The sequence below is a fragment of the Parasteatoda tepidariorum genome, chromosome 6 (genome assembly GCF_982258835.1).
Source record: "Parasteatoda tepidariorum strain Cologne lab strain chromosome 6, Ptep-v5.0, whole genome shotgun sequence".
NCBI classification, from domain to species: Eukaryota; Metazoa; Arthropoda; class Arachnida; order Araneae; family Theridiidae; genus Parasteatoda; species Parasteatoda tepidariorum.
This window is the reverse complement of record NC_141760.1, coordinates 107,314,931-107,336,087: the sequence shown is the minus strand read 5'-3', so window position 1 is coordinate 107,336,087 and position 21,157 is coordinate 107,314,931. Positions and strand designations below refer to the sequence as shown.

The 21,157-nt window shown below is 25.2% G+C and overlaps 1 protein-coding gene across 2 annotated transcripts in view; it reads right to left on the bottom strand.

Moving 5' to 3' along the window:
• RhoGEF2 (Rho guanine nucleotide exchange factor 2) overlaps positions 1 to 21,157 on the bottom strand; it is a 96,143-nt gene that overhangs the window by 58,098 nt on the left and 16,888 nt on the right. For both annotated transcript variants that reach the window (XM_043049516.3, XM_043049517.3), the window contains exons 13-22: positions 20,854 to 20,967; positions 19,720 to 19,818; positions 19,588 to 19,633; positions 17,770 to 17,895; positions 16,053 to 16,167; positions 15,160 to 15,334; positions 14,168 to 14,282; positions 13,184 to 13,360; positions 11,752 to 11,832; positions 8,635 to 8,728 (exon numbers count right to left, since the gene is read on the bottom strand). In XM_043049516.3, coding sequence (XP_042905450.1) covers positions 8,635 to 8,728; positions 11,752 to 11,832; positions 13,184 to 13,360; positions 14,168 to 14,282; positions 15,160 to 15,334; positions 16,053 to 16,167; positions 17,770 to 17,895; positions 19,588 to 19,633; positions 19,720 to 19,818; positions 20,854 to 20,967 — 1,142 coding nt within the window. The remainder of the gene's footprint in view (positions 1 to 8,634; positions 8,729 to 11,751; positions 11,833 to 13,183; positions 13,361 to 14,167; positions 14,283 to 15,159; positions 15,335 to 16,052; positions 16,168 to 17,769; positions 17,896 to 19,587; positions 19,634 to 19,719; positions 19,819 to 20,853; positions 20,968 to 21,157) is intronic.

Here is a 21,157-nt window from a genome sequence, read left to right as displayed (position 1 = left end):
TTTACTACATTTCCAAAAATATTATATGATAGTAATCAATAGTATTAGTACTGCTAATAGTATTCAAAACTTTAGCATGAAGAAAACACGTCATTGACAATTTTAACGTGCATAAAAAATGTGATAGCATAATATTGAATAATATCCCACAATTTTATTTCATATTAATTTTATTACTCCAAAAAAAAAATTTTTTTTTTTTATTTGAACACCCATTATTTTAATTAAACAACATCGCACAATAACCTAATGATTTAGATGAATTAGACATTTTTTTTCTCCTTTTAACTCAATATTGTGGAACATTTTGATCACCACACATGAACACAATTGCATGTAAAAATCATTAGAATGTTTTGAATGGAAATTATTAGAAGTTTCTTCTCTTTTTTAAGGTTAAAAAAAAAGGTTTAAAAAAAAAGCTAAGAAATGAAAGCGAGAACCATAATGGGTACCTTGAGACAATTATGAAAGCCATGTTTACTTAAAATGTCTGGGTTAAAAGATGGAAGACAATAATTTATCACACCCTGTATATATAAAATATATGCACTAAAATCAATAACCAAGATCAACAAATTGTTTTGAAACTGAATGCAGGAACATGAAGAAAACTAGAGTCAAAAAGAGTGGATAAGAAAAATAGCAATGTCTGGAACAGAAAAAAAAAGAAGGAAAAAAAGAAAGAAAGAAAAAGAGAGAGACATTGACTGAGAAATCCAATTTCCTGTGATAAAATGCTATTTCCGATAATACACAATCTTCCATAATAATGTGAATTCACAACTGTTGTCCCTTTATATAGACGTACAAAAATTTCTCCTATCAAACTAGCTAGTATATTTTTTTTCAACCACATAAATTTATTGATTTTTAAGGAAAAAATATTGACATGTCCAAAATCATAAAACTTAAATGTATTCAAAACAAAATACACAGTAAGAAAGATATTTGTTGTAATATTTGAAACAGTAATATTTTTTTTAAGAATAAAGACAAAGAAACATAGCAATACAAATATTTTAAGTGAAAAAATCTGGGGGGGGGGGGATTGGAAAAATAATGCCTTTAACCATTAGTATTATCGATATCAAGAGTTCCTAACTTGTAATTGCTCACAGCCAAATTGGAAACTTAAGTCTTGATTGTTGACCAATTTTTACAAAATTCTGGATACAGATAGCTTACAGTATGAAAAATCTATATACTTCAGTTAAAACAAAGGTTTAATCATTCAAATTGCTTAAGGAGTCAATTTAACCTCAGTACATTTTTTTTACATAATTTTTTGCTTTATAAGTCCACTTAACTAGTAATCAATAGTTAAACTTTCAAAAACTAATATTATTTGTCAAAAGTTCAAAAAAATTCTGGCAAATGTCAAATTTTAAATTTCTAATGCTTTTTTATTTTATTAAAAATAACTTTCTTTTGCCTAAAAAAGATCATAATTTTTTAAATAATGTATATATAACGAGGAAAGTTAAAGTTATTGAATATATAAGCAAAAAAATAATAATCCATTATTTTATTCATTTTTAGTTAATATAAGCCTTTAAAACTTTCTTCACAATTAAAAAAAAATGAATTGTTACTTACAGAGTAACTAACTTAAATACTTACTATTAAAATGTTACAAACATGAAATGGGTCAGACTCACTTGTTTTTCTTTTTAATTAAAATTTGAAAATAATAAAGCAATAAAATATTTTTACAATTTTTTTTTAGTTCTTAAGAAAAAGTTTAAGAAAAAGGTTTAACTAAATTATGCAAGATAATGAAACTGGATTCAATTTTTTAAATATGTGAAGGTAATAAATATATTTTATTTAATTTTATTTACTCACCTTTCTTTTTAATCATTTACTCACATTGTTTAGTAAATTGCGTCCATTAAAATTAGTATTTCTAAGCTGACTATAGAGTAAAAACCTTTCTTTTTTTTTTGATGCACTAAATGGTGATTTTGATTTTATACTCATTATTCAGTCAACTAGCTATTCAAGATACAAGTATTTGATATTCCACTGATTGATTATTCAGCCAAAGAATAATTCATTTTATCCTAGCCAAAGTTTAAAAAGCATAGGGTGCAACTCTGAATTGGTTTAATAAATTTCCTGCAAACTATTTAATAGGAATTCAAAAAAAAAAAAGCATATGACTTTTTATAGACATATATTCACTTAAAAATAAAATTGCGGTCACTGCAATGACTAACAGTAGATGTTACTATGCAGACCATTAAATAGATTGAGCATCTTATTGCTCATATGCCTGCCAGTATGCATTTGTACATTTGATAAAATCGTGTAACCAATCAGTTCCTTATTTTACTGTTGTACTCATTTTACCGAAATACATCTTTGATTTATAAGAGTTATACATTGAACTACTGCAACGTAAAATTAAATTGCAAGCAAAACTCAGTTTTTATCCTTTAGAGTTAATAAAAAACATATTAGAAGACAAAACAATTTTAAGAGTACTAAAGTTTATTTTACTCTACTAAGATTCTTGCAATACTACTTGTTTAAAAATAAATAAATTTCTTGCACAATTAAGGTATATTTCAAGAACTTTAAGCCATTGCAAAACCTTTTATTTATTTAAAAGTCACTTATTATCCAAATATATTTTTTATTTAAATCTCAGATCAATACTGATCACTAGAGAGCCTAGTTTAATTAATGAAAGAGTTATATTCATTTCGAATTTATTTTGATTGAAACTAAAAAAAAAATCAATTAAACACTTTTTTTCAATATGTAAGTAGTAAAATGATTATTCAACTGACTAAAAAGAATTTATAGTTATAAAAAATAACAAGGAATGACTTCTTGGATCATTCAAATTCAAACAAGCATTTAAATTTGGTACACCACTTGTTTAAGTAAAATAAATAAAAATTTAAGAATTAAAATTCTATTTTGTTTCGTTAATTACCACATTCAAATTAAATAACTTATTAAATAACTGATTAAATTGCCTAGTTAATAAATAAGTATTTATTAATAATTTGTTCGTAAAAAAATAAAGAACAAAAAAGCAGATTACTTTGTAAAAGAAAAGTTCTCAATAACATCTTTTAAGTTATATTCTTTGATCAAGAGCATTTGAAAGTGTGTTCACTTAGTTTTCAATTATAACATAGTGATTTTGTCACTAAACAACATGTGATAATTTTAATAAATTGAATTAGTTAAATTTTTAGATTTTGATTTCGTCAAAACACCAATGAATTATTATTTTTCAATCATGGCTATTTCTTTCAATGTTATTATGTGTTCAAAAAAAGAGAAATCATAAAAAAAAGCAGGCATTGTGTAAAAGGCACAAATTTTAAATTTACAATAAGCACCACTTTTCTGAAAAATAATATCTGATAGTGGTATTTTCCTCTTTCTTTGCTAATAAAATTCAGAGCTCCTTTCTGTTCTCTTGGCTTATTCATCTAAAACTACCATTTATCCACTTACTTCAATCAGCAAATATTTTATTGTTTATAATTGACTGTTTCAGCTATTATATAAAGTTTACCGACTTGTTTTGGTTAGGGTTGCAACTAAGCATTTGAACTATCTCATGCGAATTGGCATGACTCTGCCTGTCTCCCCGAGGGGAGATAGTCATTGGAAGTAAATTCACTATTAAATAATCTTAATTTTGTATTATTGCACTGATTTAAATCAATTAATTTTTCAAATTGAATCTGATTTATGCGTAATTTCAAAATGGTTTACAATAAATGACTTAAATTTAAATCTAAATAAAACTAAATATATTTATTTCAGTTTAAGAAAATCAGAATTTAACTTAAATTTAAAATTTCACTCGCTCTCCTGCAAAAGTACTAATGAAAATTGTCAATGCTATATTCTACAATCTGTAAATAATATCAAATATTTAGGACTGCATATCGATTCTAATTTGAAATGGAAAACACATATTAACAATTTAGTTAAAAAATTGCGTTTTGTTTTTGTTAAATTTTATCACCTTAAGAATAAAATTAATTTTAATTTTGTGAAAGCACTCTATTACTCTTGGTTTTATTCTTTAATTAATTATGGTGCAATAATATATGGCGGTGAATATAAAACTAATTTACTTCCTTTAATATAAATTCAGAATAAATGCTTCAAGATTATTAATTCTCTAAATATAAATAATTCAAGTATAACTACTACCAATATATATACAAGAATTAACCTATTACCATTTCGCCATAATGTATTTTTTCGTATTTTACTCTATTTACACAACAATAAATTAATATGCAAATTAAAAACTAATGTGTCTGAAAGAAGACCAACTGAAATATATGAGATTCCCCACTTTACAAAAGAAATTTCACGAAGACAGTTTTTTTACTTAGCACCTAAATTATATAATAAATTACCATTTCAGTTGCAAAACATCCAAATATATTCTTCTTTTAAGCGTGCTTTATTTCAATTTGTGATGAACATTGACGATTTAGATCTCTATTTTTCACTTTAAAGGAAGCATTTGATTTTTTATACCAGTCTTGTGCCAATCCACATGAATTTCTTATGTTGCCTTTGTTATGTTATTTTGTTATTTTTTTTATATAGTTTCATGCATTTTTTTTTGTTTTCTATTATTACAGTGTTCAACATTATATGACGTCTTATGATGAGCAAAATAATTTATAATTGTAATACCCCCCCCCCTTTTTTTTTTTAATTTCTATTTTAAATTTATTATATTACTTTTCTTTGTCGCCTGGACAGAATTTTCCTCTTGACGACGAATATATATTCTTTGTATTTATGTGTTTTTGTTCCCAATAAAGTTATATTTGTTTGTTTAAAAAAAAAAAAATTTAAATGAGTCAGAAAAATAAACAGTTTTGGCAGTTACCAAAAACACTAACGCCTTGGATATTTGAACTGTTTGGTCAAGATTGGTGCATCCCTGCCAGCTTCCTCAAAAATAAGAGCTGTTGGAATACTCGTTAGAAGAACAATTAGAGGAGAAAGAGATCACTGAACAGTTTGGTAGCGAGAAACCGAAAGATGTGGATATTTGATGGCTTCCTGAACTTTTTTTAAAAAAAATATCTGTTTTAAATTTTGCTTTTGAATTTAAATAATTTCTTTAAATGTTAAATGAATTTTGGTTTTCTTAAATGCTTCCTCTTGTTGGTTATGCTACACGATGTTTTATACTCATTTGATATAATTGAAAGGCCAAGTCAATCTGGTCCCCTTACACAACATCACAGAGTGTGTACTTTTTTCTATAGTGGTTACGCTACAGATCCAGAAGTTCTTGGTTTGAGCCTAAGGCCAAAAGCACCACTCACACAATCTACTACAATGGTGACTTGGATCTGTAGAATTTTGCTACCGATCCAGAAGTTCTTGGTTTGATCCTCTAGGTTTGAACCTAAGGCCAAAAGCAACACCCACACACTCTTCTACAATGGTGACTAGGATCTTTAGAATTTTGCTAGAGATCCAGAAGTTCTTGGTTTGGTCCTATAGGTTTGAACCTAAGGCCAAAAGCAACACCCACACACTCTTCCACAATGGTGACTTGAATCTGTAGAATTTTGCAACAGATCCAGAAGTTCTTGGTTTGATCCTCTAGGTCTGAACCTAAGGCCAAAAGCACCACTCACACACTCTTCTACAATTGTGACCAGGGATGACAACACGCAATTATCTCAATCCTAAGTTTATGTTTTGACGTACAATTCTTTCTTTAGTAAATTTGATTTAAAGTTATTTTCCACACCACTACATGTAAATAATTCTAAAGTTTATGTGAGACACCACTTTATTCTAGTTCTCTTGTGATCGTGATGAGGCTTTTAAAATGTTGGTTAAAATTAATAAAAATTACAAAAGCTTTAGTTATTAACTGTTAACCGCAAAAATATTTTGCAAAAAATTTAGTAGTTGGCAGCCTGTATGTGTTTATGTATCAATCTGACTTTGAGCCCAGAAATGACTAACTCCTCTACAGGACATTATCAGAAGTGCGATTACTTTAAAAAGATGCAATAGAGCTAAAATGCACTAGTTCTTGCACTTTTTTATACAGGAATTTATATTAATATAGGGTAAATCCATGATTTCCTATGATTTACATGATTTAATACATAGTACATTATTTCACAATAATATCAACACAAACGCAACAACAGTGTGAAACTAGCTCCCACACTGAATTAATTGAAATTGCAATAAAGAAGACACGTTAATGGCTTTTACTTTAAATAGGTAATATTTTTTTTAAAAAATTTAAAAAATCCAAAATAATGTTAAATTATGATAAATAACTAATTAAAATGAAATTAATTAAGAAGCAAACAAAATAGTGTTCCCCTGCGACTAACAGATCGGAATATCAACAATTGATAACTATGTAAATTGATTGTAACTTATTTTAAACAACATTAAGATTAAATAGCACTTCACAATTGATAATATTGATTGTAAATGAAACCTAAATACAGAAAGAAACTAATAACTTCCGTGCTATATCAATTAAAATTGCACTAATGAAAAAAGAAAAAAAAAATGTTAATGGCTTTCACTTTGAACAAGTAAAATAAAAACAGCAAAATAAGTTTAAATTATATTTAATAAGTAATTAGACTGAATTGATTTAAAAAACAATATCAGATAGTGTTATAAATTGAATTGAATAATAAATTGAAAGCTGCCATTATTTTAAAGCATTTTTTACTGAAAATCATGTTTTCCCATGACAAATTCCAGTCAAGGGCAAAATTCTTGACTTTCTAGGTGATCAGATACCCTGTTAACAGTTTTGTTTTTACATTATACACTTTATCATCTCTCTAAAACAAAAATAGTAAACAAATAATAATATAACAGGGTATATTTGTAGTAACGTAAGAATAACTTTTCTAATGTGTGAAATGCCTAGGTAATTATATTTGAAAAGTTAGCTATTGGTAGATCCTATATTATTTTTTAAGCTATAATTCTAAAAAAAAGAAAAAAAATTCCTTAAAAATGCTTCTTTGGAATAGCTATTGAAAAGACAAGAAACTCAGCAAAGGTATTTTTTGTGATCACATTTAGGTACAGATTAGTTTTGCTTATAACCAAAAAATAACTAATAAATATTTATAAACTTCTATATAATGAAAACTGATTTTAAAGAATGACAATGTGAAAGTGAATAAGTATATAAAATTGCTTACGCAAATGGAATGATAGTTTGTAGAGACCAATCTATTTTTAAAAAATGTAAAAAATCAAGAATGTGAAGTTATTCAAAAATTTGTTAATTGCTTTTGGATTTGGCTCTAAATTATCTAAAATTATTTTCATGGTTTCAGATTAACACTCTGAAATGATACCAACACTTCAAAATAAACCAACCAACTAATATACAAAGCAAATATATTAATACCAAAATATACCAAATGTGTTATATGAGGACTTCAAAAAGTTATAAACCCCTATTTATCATATTTATTATTCAGCAGTAAATGAAATTTTCTTAAAGCATCAATAAAGTTACATTTATCATAAAATAATCGAAATTTTGAAAATGATATTGCTAGTTATTTGTTTTGACACTAATGAATCATTAACAAATTTAATTTAAATTTAGCTTATTTAAGATGTAAAAGAGTATTTTAAATATTATCATTTAAACATACAATAAAATATTTAAATGAAAAAATTTAACATGCTACCATAAAAAATAATTATATTTTTAAATGTTAAGTCATTTTCAAATTTGTTAAATATATTTATCAAAATATTAGTTATCACTGCCAATCTGGTTACAACTTTTTTGCAACTTCTAAAGAGAAAGTAATAAATTTATTTAATTATTTCATAATAATCAACATACAGTTAACCAAATAATTAGGTCAATTTATTTGAACAATAATTAAATGTAAGAAAAATTTAAATTAATTATAATTATTTAATGAAAATAAACTTAGGGTTCAATATTTTAATAATAAACATGAACCAAAACTAAACAGCATTCAGCCAATATTTAATTTCTTTAATCAGTATTTTAGCCTATGTTTTAGTTTCAATTGTTTCACTGTTTTATATTAGGTTTTGATGATTTTTTAAAACTAAATGATGACTATAATAAAAAATTGGCAAAAAATTATATTATAAAAGTTTAAATTTAATGTTCACTATTAAGGATGATAGTAGTAAATAAATAAAAAATTTAAATAAAAAGTTAAAGAAGAGGTTAAAAAGAATTTTAAAAAAATTTATATTAAACAATTTTTCAAAAAGTAAGAGATTTAAAAAAAATGTTTAACAAAATATAAAATGCATACATTAACTTTATTTTACTTTTTCAAAAGGTAAATTTTTCTCACTTATTAGAATATGACAAAAACAATTAACACCTTAAAACTGATTAACTAAACAACAGTACAAAAATTATAATAAATGGATTTGAACTTCGAAAAATCTTTTTTTTTAGTAATTTTTGTCTCCTCTCTTGAATTTCCGATTTACTTTTGATTACGTAACGTTTCAATAATTTGGGAACATAATTTTTTTATGTATGTTCTAGAAAAAATATCTAGGATTGCTACAAGTTACACCAAAAATGAACTTATTAAGTAGGAAGGGTAAACAACTTACCCATGATGAGGTTTATCAACTGATTCCGACAAATTCAACATATTTTGAAAAACTATATCTGATGGTTCTTTCAAATGATCAAATCCTCTGCTTCCTAAATAAATAAAAAGAAATATGTCATTAAATATTCTATCAAAAACCAAGATTTTGACGTAAATTTTTGTTGATGTTCTTATAATCATATGTTTGTTTAATTTTTTAATGTTAAAATTTTTAAACCAACCATAACAGAAAAAATTATACTATAATCAATATTCAACACACAAACCTGTTAAAAGGATTAAAATTATAATTTTTCAGGCTTCTAAAAAAAAATCAAAAATAAATTTAAATATTGTATTTGTTTACAAACAATTGGGATTTTTTTATGTTTAATTTGTTATACCGAGTATAAAACACTTAAAATCCCCTATAGAAAAATACTAGTTAAGTTCTATCAAACTACTCTCATTATATTTCAAGAACATCAATGTTGCATTACTATAGAGCATTCTAAAAAATGAAATAAAACTCCTACACTATAAACTACGAGGGCGTGGCATAAAAATTGACCAATCAAAACACATACAAGTAAGCCAATAATAAACGTTTACATTTACTGAGGGAAATTGATCAGAAGTAGAGGCAAAAAGCAAATATTTGGAATAGTTTATTTAGTAAAGAATAAATGGAAAAATAGAAAATATTTTTGAAGTATTTAAAATAATTGCAAATAGAGAGTTTCGATTAAATATTAAATTCAGCATACATTTAATCTCCAATAAAGCATTTTTTAATAATTGTGTACTTAAAATGTCAGTGGATTGGATTGATTATAACAGCAAGAAACAATTTAACTATCAGAGCAATTAATTTGATAGTTTAAATATCTAACTTGATTTTAGACAGAGTTTGATTCCAACTTATACTTCATTAAAATTTTCACCAAATTCAAGTGAAGTATTAATGGCCTATTTGCATTAGCTTTTTAACAAACATTGTTATTTTTAATAATCATTGTCATTAATTGAATTATTAATTAACTCATAATTAATTAGTAAAAAAATTTCAATTAACATAATATTTTTTACTAATTAAAATTTTTAAATAATGATTTAAATAGCAGTTTATGAAATATTTGTTTAAGTTATTTTCATCAGATCAAAGGCTACATTTCACCTTTAACACTTAGTCTCAGTGTTAACCCCCCCCCCCCCCAAAAAAAAAAAAAAAATTTTAGAGAGTAATTTCATTCTGCTACAAATTTTTGAGAGAAATATAAAATAGATGAATGAATTTCAAAACAGACTTTGTTTCAAAATGGGGATAATTATCACTATTTTACAACACAGATTATATTATAACTAACAGATAAATTACACAAAGTATGTAAATACTCAAATTGATATTAAATTGACTGTTGATTAGATATTAAAGAAAAACCTATTTTTTAACTATTTAGCGTTTAATTAGATGTTGTAATGGATAGTTAATTCCTAGCAACATATGGTGCTACCTCTCTATCCATAAAAACAATAACAATAGTCTTCGTCTTTTTTCCCCCTAAGAGAGATGACACAAGATGAGCTACCCGAACCATCCTGGTTCCCGTTTCACCCCAATCAGTTTAATGGGTAAAACTTTAAATTACTTTCTATTTTAGTCAATGCTATGCTGTTACTCTTTATTGTTAAATGGATGTGTGAACGTATAATTAAAATACTGAGCTCTTTGTGATGGTGTTTCCTTCCATCCTGTTGTGTCCTTACAATGCCCTTTTCTTATTTATGCTCTTTCCTTTCTACTTAATAATAAATTTACAAGGAGTATCTTTTCACCAGATAAAATTGTTGAGAAGTAAATCTAAAATCCCATATGTAAAATATGCATCAAGATGCATATTGATGAACTTTGTTTCCAATGCCATGCAAAACTTAAACATAATGTTAATCAAACTATTGAAATCAAACGGAACTAAGCGGCAATGTAGATTTAAATATATGCTAAAAGTAGAAAACATACAAAATAGGAGAAAAGATCACTAAGTTCCCAGCTACCCACAAAAAAACCAATATTTACCCACAAAAAAACTAGTGTCTTGAAAGTAGTTCGTGTCTATATATATTGTAAAACAATATATATATAAAAAAAATTAAAAGATAATTTTTAAAGTTTGCTCAAACTTTTACAAAAATATATCATTTTTATTAATGTGATTAGGAGTTCCAGGCATATAGTTGAATAGGGTAAGTCTAAACTATGAACATTAAACTTATACATTTTTAGATCAATAAAATGAACTTTTGGGTTCAATCGGAATCAAAGTTGATTTCTGTGGTCTCTTAATATTAAAAATTAACAAAATAAGTATTAATTAAATCTTTAATTTTCCGAATTCTCATGATTTATATGTTTTATTAATTATTTGTTCCGGAGAAGAAAACAAAAAGCACAAAGTATTCAACAACATGCCATAGCCTTTTCAGAAAATATTAGAAAAAGCTTTTCATTTTTTGAAGTTTAATATAATTAAAAAGTTTAATTTATAAAGAAAAACTAATGGACACTGTCCCTACTTCCCTTGTGCACCAAATACCTGAATAGCTCATCAATCACTTTTGTTTTTTGATGATAAATTGGGGCATCAAAATTAAAAATTATTCAAATAAAAGATTGAAAAATTTGCTAATGTGTTAACACAAATATGGGTCCACAGTTTTTTGATTCTAATGGGATAAAATTTAAACCTAATATTTTTGCTCTCCTATCATTGCAACTTCATTTTTAAACATGCTTTTTAAATTCTAATTTTATTTAGTTATTATATTATCATTTTTTTTTTTACAAGCTTATTTAGCATTTGTGTAAAATGGCAATCAAAATGATGGTTTACAATTTTAAATGAATATTTGATATTCATTATTTAAATTGCACATTGCTGAACAAAGATTTCATAAAATTAACTACAAAAGTAAATGCCACTTAATAAAAAAATAAAACTTATTTAGTCTTTAGTAATAAGAAAACTGTAACTAAATATATGCAGCATAAAATGTTGCACAAAGAGATCATACATAATAACTATAAAAATAAAGATTTCCTCTTATAATATAACAAAACATATATATTTATGCTTACCATCTTTTAGTGTGAATGAATCACTAGCATTTAATGCATTTTCTGCATTCATTTCCTCATTGAGTCTTTTTGCCTTCTCAACTATAAAATAATTTAAAACCATAAGTATTTCAAAACTGGATTTATGATGACAAGTCAAAAACATTCAATAAATATCTATGGAGTTTCCCATAGGTCTTTGGTAAATTTGCATTAATGCTAGTGAGTGTTTCCTTTTTTCAGATAACACTAAGAGATCTGATAGCTTAATATTCTCACACTTCCTTTAAAAAAATATCTTGTGGCGGTTACAATAAGTATTAAAATGCTAATGTAATGCTTGTTTTGTTTTGTCGCAACTTTTTAAAGTAATAAGACCTGTGGAATGCCCCTTTACTTTTTTCTAATTATATACAACTTATATGTCTGATCAAATGATTATTTTAAGTAATAAAAAATTCACATTAATTTTCAGAGCATTGAACTCTTAAACCCTTTTGTATTCATATGAAATTTGCCTCAATTTCCACATATATCATGTTATTCCTATATACATCATGTCATTCATAAATTTTTGATATATTACTAATTGATGATGCATACTAGTTATAATAATTATAAATATTTTTTTTAAATATCAGAACACATAATGCAGGTAGAAAATTTAATATAATATTAACTTAATTTTGTTATGCTTACAAACCAATTTGCTACTATATCTCTTAATAGTTGATCCATGTTGTCAACTTACGAAAGGGTGTTGGTTTAATTTTTAATACTATTTATCCGATTCAGTAAAATTCTGATGCATAATAGTATAAAAAAGTTTCTAAAAAAATATTTAATTGGTCAACTTATAAAGGATTTAGAACAAAGGTCTCAGAGCCAAAATTTTCAACAAAAATAAGCTCTTTTTAAGCACTTTAAAATCCTAATTAAGATATGCACACTAATAAAAATTTGTTTATCTTATTGTGGAAAGTTTTACAGAAAAATATATTAACAAAATGCAAAATAATTTTCAGACTTTACATGATCATGATAAAATTACTAGTTTCTGAGAAAAAAAACTCTTTTCTTGATAACATTAGCTGCCATAAAAACAATTTATTCACAATTTTAAATATATTCAATATTGAGTGGATCATTCTATTTTACAATTCTATTATGCAATTAATTTAACGATTATTTAAAAATGTTATCAAGTGTGTTTTTTTAGTTTTAAATAAAAGTTATTTATAAAAGCATATTCAACAAAACATTAACATTATAATATAGTATTTTTCATCTATGCTATGTGCATTAATGACAAAAGCTACGTTTGGTCTCTTTAAACAAACTCATTTTTTAAAAAAAATAGAAACTGCATTGCTTCTAATAATTATTTATACTATATAGAATTGATGTGATTATCGCCATTGTTACACATTATAAAATCTTTAAATATACTCACTGGCAGCAGGAACTGGTTGACTGGGTTTCCTTGTTTTAGCTATTATATTTTCCACGATTCCAGATTTTCGATCTTTTCGAGTTCGTTCTTTGGTTCTTTCTTTTTTATTCCTTAGAGCACCAATGCAGTACTCTTCAACTACTTTAATGCAAGATTTATGAATATTCATTTCACAATCTAGATGGAAGTAAAACAAAAATTATCAAAAGCCCTAATTAAACAGATAATGAGAATTCATCTTTTCAGAAATAGACTTATATAAAAGATAAAAAAATAAAGATCAAATAATAGTGAATATTCTGACAAAAATATTCCCCACAAGATATTTGTTTAATTTTTGCAAGCATCAACTTAATAGTAAATGATTTTTATTTTAATAACAATAATTATTTTCAGAAAAAAGAGTGTTTGGTACCAGCACTACTCAAAAAAATAATAATAAACTTGACATTGATTGGGTTAGAATGACATTAAAATTAGAAGTAAAACAAACTTTACATCTACAAAAGATGTGAGAAATATCCAAAATTCTAAACATTTGGATACAACTATGAATAAGAAAAGCTGCAAAATGTCAAGCATGCACGTTTGTAGAACTAATTTTGTAAGGAAATGTAGAACTTATAACTGAAAAATTATGATTAATTAAACTGCAAATTGGCAGTCTTATAGTACAAGACTGTCAGAAAGTTAACCTTGAAAAACTCATTTAAGTTTAAGCATTGACCCTCTTTTTCCTCTCAATACATTTTCACGCAAACTTCATTTAAATAAATTTAAAAATACAATAATTGGCTACAAACTATGTACTTTTAGGTACCACCAACAGTGGCATATAGATATGGATTTTTATAATTTTTAAGTCATAAATTTGTTGAAACTAAACAATACTGCTTGTGCTTCACTCAAAGATATAAAAAACTTTTAGTAAGCTTAAACTTCATTGTACTAAACAAACATAAAAATTCTTCAAAGAAAACATACTTTGACACTGATAACCTTGATGACCAACGCCCCATATTATGAGCTGGCAATGATTGCAATATGTCACACAGTAATAATGTTCAGGAACAAAATGATGACCTTGCATAAGAATCACCTGCAAAAAAATAAATAAATAAATAATAATCCATTTATGCATTAAATGCAAACTATACCAAAAGATCTAACAATTTGGGGGGGGGGGAAATCACACAATGACAGGTTTGCAATCATCTTTCCAAACCAACTTACATTAAAATGATACAAAATCTTTTTTAGTTAATTAAACTTTTAGTTCAAAGCCAGAAGAAATACTAACTTTTATCTTAAAATTTTTTGCTACATTTTCTACATTTGTAGTAAAAATAAAAAATTGCTACAAAATTTTTCTTTCTTTCATTTAAGATCACAAAAATTTTATGGGCTGAGTCAGCAGTCACTAAGTAGCGGTTTGCAAGTCACTGATGGTAGGTTAAAGAAATGATTACGTTCACAAAAGCACTATTGAGGAACAAGTATTTTTTGCTTTGATCTTAGTGAAATTTCATGATTTCACGGCTTTCCCACTGACTTGAAGTTATGAAAACCTGCTGATTGAATATTAATTTTATTATTATTTTAATTGATTATAATCATCGTTAGACTTTTCTCAAATTTGGTTAATTACTATATTAATATAGAAATTTCATAAAAAATATAGCGTTTTCTTTTGTAAACTTGCTTGCTACATCAAATAACTATTTAACTGGAACAATTTTCAAAAATTGCTGAAACACTTCAATTTTGCTTTGAAGGGATACATTAAAAAAAAAAAAAAAAACACTAAAATCAATTGGTGAACTTTCACCCTCAAAACAAATTTGGTGGTGATCCCCAAGATTAAATATTTTCTGCTAAGTAGTCTTGGAGAATTAAACAAATGAGGATTAGCAAATGTTAGACTAAACAACAACAAAGTGTAGATAATTAACACATTACAAGTATGTTAAAGTTACCTTTTTGTTTCTTTTCAAAAGAGATGTAATAAAAGACTGTTCTTTCCCTACAAATGTTGGACATTTTTCAATAATACTTGCATATTGTTGGTTTTTAACTCCAAACTGCTTTAGAATAGTAGCTAATGCATAAGTTTTAGCAACACTGCGATCATCTACACCCTCCAAGTCCTCCCTGAAAAATAAAAATTAATTATATGATTAAATAAATACATAAATAAAAATAAAGAAGCCATATCAAATAGCCTGAACAAAATTTTTTAGCTTTTTCCAGACTGATTTTTATTTAATTTCTCTTAGTTTTGTAACCATTAGCATAAATTTATTACTTATTTGGTATTTTATTTTCATGAATAAAATATATTAATAAACATATAATTATGAATTATATCTTCAAAAAATTGAAAATATGATTAAATAATTTCAAAGAATTTCATTCGTAGATATAATATTAATAAAGTCTCTTTTCCAGCAATGATTCAGAAATATGTAAACTCCTTTTCAAAATATAAACAAAACCTCGGCTTAAATAAATTCAAGCAATTTTACCTACATTAAAGAATTTTTCAGTAACTTTAAAGCAAACAATTTTAATATTAAATATTCAGAAAAACAGTATTTGCAAACAAGAAGTGCTAGTAAAGAAGCAAACTTAAATTTAAGCATTTCTTTAAAATAAAAAAACAAACAAAATTGCAAGTAAAGAAAAATTTATGCATTTTTACTATTGCACACACTTTTAATTTTAAAACAGTTGAATCATTGACACAGAATTAGCACATAGTCATATTTGTAAGAATTTTTCGTAAACTAATTAAAATAATTTTACTTAAAATTAATGCTAAGAAAATCAACCTATTGCTTAATATTAACTTTCTTATTAATATACTTACGAGAAATTTTCTAAACAAGGGCAGAGAAGTTGTTCAATTATCTTCTGTTCCTTGTTCTTATCATGCATTGCCTCTTCTAATTGGTAGTCAGGTGGACCAAAGATATTTGCCAGTCCTAAAGCAGGAAATATATGTATGAATATGAAATTGTTTAAAAAGAAACTTATTACCCACTTAAGAACTTTTAAAACCTTTTAAATAAAAAATATGTGCTTTAAATATTTCTCATTACGCAAAAATTTATACATTTTTTGACAATACAATTTTATCCGTATTAAAAATAGAAAAGTAAAAAAAAATTCTAAGCCTGTGGCATACATGGATATTATTTAGGGTCATATTTTGTATCTAATAACATTTAATTTTATTTAGCACTATTCTCATTAAACTGTAGAGACTATAAATGATCCCCCAAGAATGCTATAGATATAAACGATTTTAATTTACGATGATTGTGATAAGTACCACAAGGGTTATATAATTTAAAGCATTGAAATGAATATATAATATTTTTGAAAAAAAGATTGATAAAAAAAAGATTGTGATTTAATAGGATGATTGTGACTTGAAAAGAAACAAAAAAAAGAACAAGAAGCTAAATATCATATGTACTGCAAGGATTATCCAATTCTAAACATTGAAATAGAGATGGAAATTTTTTTTTAAAAAAAACAATCACAATCATTTTTAATGTTTTTCACCTTCTATAAACATATAAGTAAGCCTAAAATTTATCATTTTTCAAAACATTTAAAACTAAGCCAAGAATCTATCAGTCAGGTAAAGCACATTTTTTGATGCAGAGGAAATATAAAATTTTGACGGCTACATAGAACCTTCATGCCTTAACCTCTCACAATATTCAATATGGTATTGAAATAACAAGTAAGAAAATTTATTTTTAGCTTGGCCTGCATTTAAATACATAATATGATTATAAGGTATTTTGAACAATTTATAAGTTATGCTAGCCAAAATAGTTTTTAAATCAAACTCATCAAACCAAAAGCTAAAACATTCATTCAATTACCACTTTAAATATTTTTGAAATATATCTGAGTAAAGGCAACAGCATTAATTGAAAAGTAATTTTTCGTTCTCTTTGCTAATAATTTCAATTCAGTGACCTGCTAGCTTACTTTAATAATACTCAAGCATTATAATGAATACTATCCACTACATAAAATTTTACATATATGCTTTAAAATAAATCACACTTTCTTCAACAGTAAATTTGTGAAAAGAAAATTTTTTTTTAAAAATCATAGTTTATATTTCCAATAGATAAGTTAAATAACATAAATTGCAAACTGAAAAATGTTTAAAAATTACTTAACAATATTATTTAAATTTAAGAGATATTGATTTTTTTAAAATTTATTTAATATATATTTTGTAAATGCATAGTTACCAATTTATATAGACATTTGGAAGATTTTACTAAGTGATAGTAAAAAGTAGTGGTGCAAGAGTTTTTAAAAACTAAGCATATGTGTGCAATACTTAAAAACATAGTTATTTTTAACTAATAGATATTGTTTAATGATTGACTTATCATGATGAGTTAAGCAGCTCAGAGTTATATCCTAAATGTTGCCACCAATTGGAAAATTTGAGCCCAACAACAGTACAAGTTGATAGCTAAGTAAATTATAAGTAATAAAACTGAAAAGAAAAATACACAGTTTACTTAGAAATGAAAATAATTAGAATTTACCCATTGTTCGTTTGTTTCTAAAATCTGCAAGGAAATCATTCAATTCCTCTTTGGCTTTTTTACGAGCTTTTCTAAATACTGTTCTCAAAGTTTCCTCTTTGTCTATGCTATTTAAGAGCACGTCATCTAAATTTAGAAACAAAAGAAAGTTATCTATAATCTAAACCAGCAAGATATTAAATTAATTTACTTTCATTAACTAAACTGAAACTATTTATCAGAAAATAATTCCTACCCACCTCAAGTGTAAAATTACAAATCCACAGAAATCTCAAGCAGTATTAATAATGTTTTTTCTAAGAAATTATTCATTTAATGGAATTCATTATTATCAATAGTGAATTCCATTAAATGCATAATATTTTAAAAATGAATATTTTATTAATTTTTTATTTTTTAAAATTAATATTTTAAAAAATAAAAATAAATAAAAAATAAAATTATAGATAGATAAAAGCAAACATTTATCTTGAGCAAAATTAGAATTTTGTAAGTTTTGCTAATCAACAGTTTTAGTATTTTACACCAAAAAATCCAAATAACTGAAAACTACAAAATTGACTTAACGTATTATTTCACTTTGAAGCCAACAATATTATATTGATTCAAAAAATTCAAATATCTTTCTGAACTTAACTATTGGATAAAGTTTTATTAAAAACAGAAGTTACAAGAATCCAATTTAGTTTTTTTGAAGAAAAAAAATTTAATTTAAACCTAAAAGATTTTTTTAAAAAGCCTTCTCCAATTTTTAAAACAAGAAGTGGATAGTAAAATAATTTTCTCTTGAGAAAGTTTGTTTATTTTTAGGTAATGCAACTACAAATAATTTTATCCAGCTTATTATTTACCAATAAAATTTATAATGAAAATTTTAGGGGGGGGGGAATATTACAAATTAAGCCAAATCAAATAAGTTCAGTATATACATTTTACTATTAAAACTTATTGTAGAGAAACAGATTAATATAGTATAAAATTTGACTTTTAAAACTGAACAAAAAATTTTCAGTAATAATTAAATTAAGTAAAAATAAACAATCAAATTATTTATCAACAAAATTATCATCAAGGCAATCAGTACCATACTTCTAAATTTCTAAAAAAATTTAATTTTATTTGAAGGCTTCATTATGACAACACAACAAAAAAATGCTAAGTCTAAAAAAGTATAGGCTTAAAGTTTATTTAACATTATTTACACATATAGAGCATTATTAAAATATACAAAATAAAAAATTATAATTTATTATAAGAATTATTATCATTAAGTTTTTAAAAATACATTAGAATAATATTAGATTTATAAATAGTTTTCTAATGTAATATTGATACTTAAGTGTAAAACAAGTACAGGGTTCCGACTCAATTTCAGAAAAAAAAATATCAGATAAATTTCAATAAAAATTAGGACCATAATTTATTGATACAATGCAATTTTTAACAGAAAACTTAGATTTTTTTAAAATTTATAATGCCAAATATTAGATTTTATGACTAAAAAAAAAATACTATTGAATGACGATGAAAACATGGCAGTTTTACTAAAATAAGAAATAGTTACAACAAATGTTTTTAATAGATATTAGAATTATTTCATTCGAATTTCAAAAACTGATTACTGTTACTAGCGATTCTAAGATTGGTTAATTTCCAAGTATGGTGTAGGAACTTTCTAGGTCTCTGTAAAAAATTGCCTCATTCTCTGACTATTCCTTGCTTTTTAGAATCAAAATAAAATTCCCTGACAATTCAAGCTTTCCCCCGTTCTTCCTGACTCCCTAAAAAGTTTTAATACAATTATAAAACTTAACTCACCTATTTCATGTAAAATAGTCTCGTCAACCAGCGACACTTTCAAAGGCTAAAATGGATTTATTAAAATTAATAAGAATACATTTATTTTCAGAACAAAATGAAAAACAAAAAGTTACTGCTGCAGGCACTTACTGCTCCAGGCACTAAAAAACTTGAGTGTATTTCATATGCCCATTTTTTCATATCTTTGCCAGTCCCTTGTTCATATAACTCAGAAATTAAATAAAAAAACTGAAAAAGGGAAACAAAAATTAGACATTTTTAAGAGTAAATCTAAAGTAAGCTACTTTCTCAATATTTATATTAACCCATTTGCACATTAAACCGTGCAGCAGCTTCTAAACATTTTTAATTTTTAGCTACCACTTATCTTTTAGCAACAAAGAAATTAAGTATGTCTTTTCAATAAGAATATAGAGACAGAGGTCACAGTTGCTAATGTATGCCTTACTAAAATTTTCAACCAAACTTTTCTGTTTCAAAAAGAATTAACACATCTATCATAACTATCGTAAGTTAACTACTCTCCTAATGATATAATAAAATTTACTTAGTCTTTTTGTATTACTAAGGCCCAACAAATAGTGCAGAGAGGCAGTCTGCATAAATTGGTGAATATCCACATCATTTTCATTCATTCACAATATGCCTTCATTTGTCAGATAATCTTATTTTTCAATATCTTTCCCTTTTTTAATTTTAAGAATCCTCTACACAACTTATCCAACCTAATTAAAACCTTATTGTAATATTTAAAAAATTGTAAATGAAATTAGAAAGTAAATAAAATATGTATTTTTAAAAAAAAATAAAAAATTAATTGCATTCCAGGTTATATGCGACAAATTTTCATAATTTTTAAAAATTGCCACAATCATATACCATAATTTTTAAAACATTTCCGAATAATTTAAAGGCCCTATGTCTGATATAATAGTACAATGTAGAATGCAACATAATATGCAATAAAGACAATAAATAAAGACAAAATGCTATAAATCAGGATAAAATACTTTTCATCAGAAAAATCAATAATATAAGGCCAACTACAAGTCCTCCAGTATATTTAGCATACATATTAGAGACCCCTTAAAACAAAGAAGTTCAGTACCAAGGAAATTTAAAGAGATATAATCAAAGAGAAAGCTAGTCTAAATTTAAATGTTGTTAAATTTCATTGTGAATACTATTTAGAATTTAAACGAAAAATTCTCAAATGAATTCTTTATGAAAACAATTTAAAGATTCAATGCATATGAAACTTACCAAACTAGATGGATCACTATTGGACATTAAGTAGTGCAAGAAAACTGAGAGATGAGCAGGATTTCTAACAAGCTTCCAAAGTCCATTAAAAGGACCATGATCTTCTAAATGCCCCTATAGGTTTAAAATTAAAAAATCAGAATTTAAGTTAATTAATGTATTTTTTATATAAAAATAACATACAAATTAATAACAGCTAACATGAAAAATTTATAGGATTTAGCTATACTATGAAAATTTAATTTAAACTATCAAGGAAATAGTATTTATTACGTTTTTTTTTTTTTTTAAATTTCTCAGAAAA